Source organism: Capsicum annuum, unplaced genomic scaffold, assembly GCF_002878395.1.
Source record: "Capsicum annuum cultivar UCD-10X-F1 unplaced genomic scaffold, UCD10Xv1.1 ctg4532, whole genome shotgun sequence".
Taxonomy (NCBI): domain Eukaryota; kingdom Viridiplantae; phylum Streptophyta; class Magnoliopsida; order Solanales; family Solanaceae; genus Capsicum; species Capsicum annuum.
This window is the reverse complement of record NW_025852816.1, coordinates 7,058-12,263: the sequence shown is the minus strand read 5'-3', so window position 1 is coordinate 12,263 and position 5,206 is coordinate 7,058. Positions and strand designations below refer to the sequence as shown.

Genomic DNA, 5,206 nt, shown 5'->3' with positions numbered 1-5,206 from the left:
TTGTCATCCCTTTATTAGGGCTATAGGATTGATACCCTGTGGCAATGTGAAACCAGTTGCGAAGGTGACTTTCACTAATAGAAGGGCTACAACTAGATGTATTTGAGTTGCCTTCATGAATCCTTTCCCTTGACGAAAGATATAATGAGATTGCCTGTTGCAATTGCAAAGTAGATGGAGAGGTATATATATAGGAAGGTAAAAATTGAGACTAAATATATAGATTCTGTTATTCACTTAACAATGTGAAAATGTTGCAGATAAAGGGGTGTGGTCAGCTGGAAGAAAAAATTTCTCGGAAAATAAGTATCTTATTATTATTTTTTTTTTTGTGTTCAGTGTGTTTGCAAAAAATATTATACCAAAAATATTTAAATATAATCTAGACAAATATTATAGGAGTTGGTAATGTGGGACTCATCAGGGCGACATACCATATTCACATCAATAGATCGACATCAGAATCCTGAGATAGCGGAGCCAGGCAGGAGCAAATTATACTATATATACAAGGTTTAATTATTCTTTATGTATATATATTAGATGTTAAATTCTCCTGGCTCTTTTTTGTGTTTACTTCTTCATATTTTGAACCACTTAGTGAAGTCTCAAGCTAAGTCCTGAGACCAAAACCGTGTATCCACAATACAGTGGTTTGCATTAGCAGGAGATACAGTTGAGTAGAACTGTGTTGTTACAACTCACAAGGCACAATAACAGTAACAAATATTACATACAGGAAATAACATACTAAAATGGAAATATTATTGGTAATGTAATGTCCTTAATCAACTGTAATATTCTTAAACAAGTACACATGAGAAAATATAAAGTTCAATGACAGTACTACCACTAATATGCCTAAAGCAAATGCGGCCATTCTTGCCACTCATAAGGAAATATATTGGTGTATGTTTTGCGATCACCAAAATCACACACTAACTTTGCAGAAGAATTGTTCATTTCATAGCACATCCGAAACTTACCATATCCTTTTCCGTTTAAAATAACAAGAATGTGCGGCTCAGCAGGGTGAAAGTGCCATATCTTTATCAAAATAACAATTATAACGATAATGAGGTCCGTGATTATAAAGTCCCAAAATCTCAAGACGAGTGAAAATAGCTTCATAAACATTTAATTGAGTGTACTTGTTATCCCATCGTGCTGTCTTGTCTCGTATACTGCTCTTCAAGTACCAAACACTAAGTCCTTGATACAAACTTGCATAGCATAGGATCCCCCCTGATACACCTAGAGATCTCCAATATTGATAGGGTGAGCCCATCAGGTATGTCTGGAGACCAGAAACACATATTCACACTATCATATACATTGATTCGAGAACTAAAGTCAAGCCAATAGAACACTCCGTCAATAGCGCCTCCTGATTTTAGCCACTTTGAAGGATGGTAGTGGCAGCGATAAAAAACAAGAGGAATTTGAAGTGCAAAAGTTATTTCAGTCCAAACATTACTTTGAGAAGAGAAACTTTCAATTGTTACCGTTGATTCTGCAGGAATTTGATACCGAACTACAGTGAACGAGATAACATCATTATTAATATCATCCAACTTGCAATTAAACCCAATCGCCACATACTTAGCACATGTTTGTACATTTATCCCAGCTAGTTCCACATTTTTAGTACCTGTTGGTACTTGTGGGAGGGAAAAGTATTGCCTTGTGGCCGGATTATAAACATAGTAATGTCGTTGATATATTTCTTGCTCACAACAAAGGAGAAATCCTATCGATGATGCAATAAGGTGTAGGTGACAACCCTTTAGAAAATTTACAGACTCATCGAAATTTCCTTTAACCTTATTCTCTGATGAAGTGAAGAGAAAATGAATTTGGGAATGTGTACGCATAGGTTGGTAAAAGAATCCAATAGTACGAGTACTGAATCTCTGAGAACGACAATTAGATACATGTAGTGCCCAACTCCTAGACACAGATTTAAACCTCGCAAGGGACTTTGAAGGAAACCGATGCAATATTTCAATTATGATGTCTATCGATAGCTCCATGACAATCTGCAAATTGAAATGGAACTTCAACAAGAGCAACTAAAAAAAATCGATAGCCTAAAACCAAACTTTAACTAGAGGCCTTCAAAGGATAAGTTTCATACTAATCAAAACCATCGAAGCATGTACTACTAATAGCAAGTAAAATTCAAATAGACAATTGGTAAACAAATATATGGCGGAAAAGATAACAAATAGATGACAATTTGCAAATAGAAACAGAATTTCGACAACTAGAGAAGGAACTGAGTGTATAATTGCTGGCAAGCGCTACATAATTTCTTTTTATCTATTAAAGTGTAGGTTGTGAGCAGAGTTACCTGGTCACACTTGTTATTTCGTTTACTCAATTCATTCATAATCTGCCAAACATCAATTTATATAAAATATTATCAATTAAGTAATATATAAGTTCATGCATTCGGAGACGGATCTACCATCATTGAAGTTACTTCTAGTAGTAAGAAAACTTCAAAACCATGATAGTACAACCAGTAGTAAGTAAAAATATTAAACAGACAACTATATTAGTAAACTAATTGTCAAAAAATAAAAAGGGCAATCTATATTATACTAACCTCAATAGGTTTTAAGGATTGAAAAATAACGATGAGAGTTCACAACTTCTATTAGAGTTTACAACTTCTATTGATATTTGGTATTGTGTTTGCCTGTGTTAATTTATAAAAACTGAAATTAGGGTTTTGCTTTGCGTTATTAAACTATCATAATTATTACTCCTTCCTCGTAATAAACAAATTACCGTCAATCACACTATATATATGTTCCCCAAGTTTCTACTTTGATTAATGACACTTAGCATAATTGAATTTAATGGCTTAGATTTAGTTATTTCAAAGTAAGCTCCTAACCATGGTTTACATAATAATATATTATATAAATAGTTCCAAAAATTGTCCATAAATATAGTAAAAAAATCTCTTCCTACTTTTTTTCTCTAGTCTTATTACATTAAATCTTACTAGTATAGATACCCGTGCGATGCACAAAATGTTTTTGTGAAAATATTTATTAAAATACACTAACTTATCCACTCTGAAATTATAAAATTAATTAATTTTTATTATATCACATTAACATATTTTAAATAACAATGAAATATTAAACAATTATGAATATTAAATTACAACTGTTACATGATAATTAATCACAATTATAATTATTTTATATGTTTTGATATAAAAAAATAATATTAGTATTTGTTTCAATCATATTATATTAAATGATTTCTAAAAATATTAAATAATTATTAGTTTTGTTGTTGAATTTTTACCTTTATATTTATAATAAATTAAGACATATAATTATATTCCTTTCCTTCCATTTCAAATTTATATCTTTTGGTCCCTCAATTCAACTTCAACTACTAACTACACTTTTCATAAAATATAAAAAGTTATCTTTCAATTTCATTTCAAATACTAAAAGTACTTAATTGTGTCAGTTACAAAACTTCTAATTCCAAATTTTAAATATCACAACTCTTAATTAAAAATTAAGCACATATAATTTATTATTTTCTTTAAATTTCATACTTATTGTTCATAATCTTTTCATTGTTTGATTTCATTATTAATATCTTTAAGTATTTTATTTATACTTATTATTATATCTTCTAAATTAAGTCAATTAAAAACGCTCATGCAACTTTCAAAATTACTCACCCCACTAATCCCACACCCATCCCGTACGTTTGCCCACCATAGCCACCACCCAATTTTATTTTTCTAACTTTCAAAATTTTTATTAAAAAAGTTTCTTACCCCACCTCTAACCATGTCCTCCCCTAGCAAAAATAAAAAATAGAAATTAAATTTTATGTTTCCTTTTTCAACCAACTTTTTTACTTTATCTTAACCACCATTCGTCCCGAACCCCTATCCAACACCTCTTCCCCCCACCCTCGACTCCTACCCCTAAAAATGATTTTTTTTTTTGAAAAAACTTTTTTATAATTTTCTTCCTACCTCCCACCCACCCTATCCTAACCCCAAACCCAAAAACAAAAAATATTACACTTTCCAATTTTTTTTAAGAGAATTCTTTTTCTTACTCGCACCCCCCAAATGCCACCTATATCCATCACCCTGTCTATCCACCCACCACCTAGTCCACCTCCTATTCTAGACCACCACAATCCCCCTAACCCTCATAATATCCATCACTCTACCCCGATCCTATCCGTTTAATTGTTTCTTAATAACACTTCGAGAATGTTAAATCACATTATTTTAAAAGAAAAGGTTAGACTATTCATTTTATATTCATGAGATATTTGTATACATTATATGCAGAAACTTAAAATTTTTTAGCTACATCTATAACAATAGATAAATGTAATGTTAATTGTAAACAATAATAATAATAACAAATATTTTAAACTTTTAAAATATATTTACATGATATGTTCCAAGAACACGGTGTATCTATCACTTTTCCGATTCAATAAATTTCAATAGATTCCACATAAAAAATCTTGTTAGGTAATTTTCTTACAACATTCCATTGAACATCTTACTTTCATGAATCTTTTAAAATTAATGTCATACCTCAATTTAAGATCTTTAAAGTCTGTAATTTGATCAATTCAATATGTTGTTTTCCTGAAGGAAAAAATCATCATTTCCGCCTCATACTATACACAAAAAGTCTAGGTCACACCTAAACTATCATAGTGACCTATTACACACCTAAACTTTAAAAAAATGGAACTATTACCTCCTTAGAAAGTTACGTGGAAGAGAAGGTGTATTCGCCTTCCTAAGGTTCGTGAGTGGAAGGAAAAAACTTAAAATGACAGCTTCCAGACGTGTCACTATTTCATTTGTCATTATATCATTAAGTACTCCTAATATTCTTCTTAATATATACAATTAGGCTAATTATTTTTTCAACTTAAAAAATGTTAATAAAATTAAGGTTTTTTTATTTTTTCAGTTGAAAAAATATTAATAAAATTTAATGTTCTTATTTATTCATTTTAATACGTGGGTTTCGCCTTCTTCAATTGCTTTTCTTCACCAAAATCACCATTAAAACATCACCATTGATACCATCATCATCAAACTCAAATCTTCACCACAATAATTTTAAGAATTCACCACAAATTTCATTATCGAAATTACAATACAATCATTAGTATCACAAGAATT

The 5,206-nt window shown here is 30.6% G+C and overlaps 1 protein-coding gene across 1 annotated transcript; it reads right to left on the bottom strand.

The window, feature by feature from the left end:
• Positions 1-1,205: 1,205 nt before the first annotated feature.
• LOC107852678 (F-box protein At5g49610-like) lies at positions 1,206-2,392 on the bottom strand. Its single transcript, XM_047403610.1, has 2 exons — positions 2,354-2,392; positions 1,206-2,039 (listed from the first exon to the last, which is right to left on the bottom strand). Exons 1-2 carry the CDS (start codon positions 2,390-2,392, stop codon positions 1,206-1,208), a joined length of 873 nt encoding a protein of 290 aa, XP_047259566.1.
• Positions 2,393-5,206: the final 2,814 nt, after the last annotated feature.

Bases quoted from the DNA above. Each gene is read 5' to 3' on its own strand.
- LOC107852678 (XM_047403610.1), bottom strand. From the start codon at position 2,392: ATGAATGAATTGAGTAAACGAAATAACAAGTGTGACCAG. The intron at 2,040-2,353 runs GTAACTCTGCTC...TTCAATTTGCAG, and splicing joins GAAATAACAAGTGTGACCAG to ATTGTCATGGAGCTATCGAT.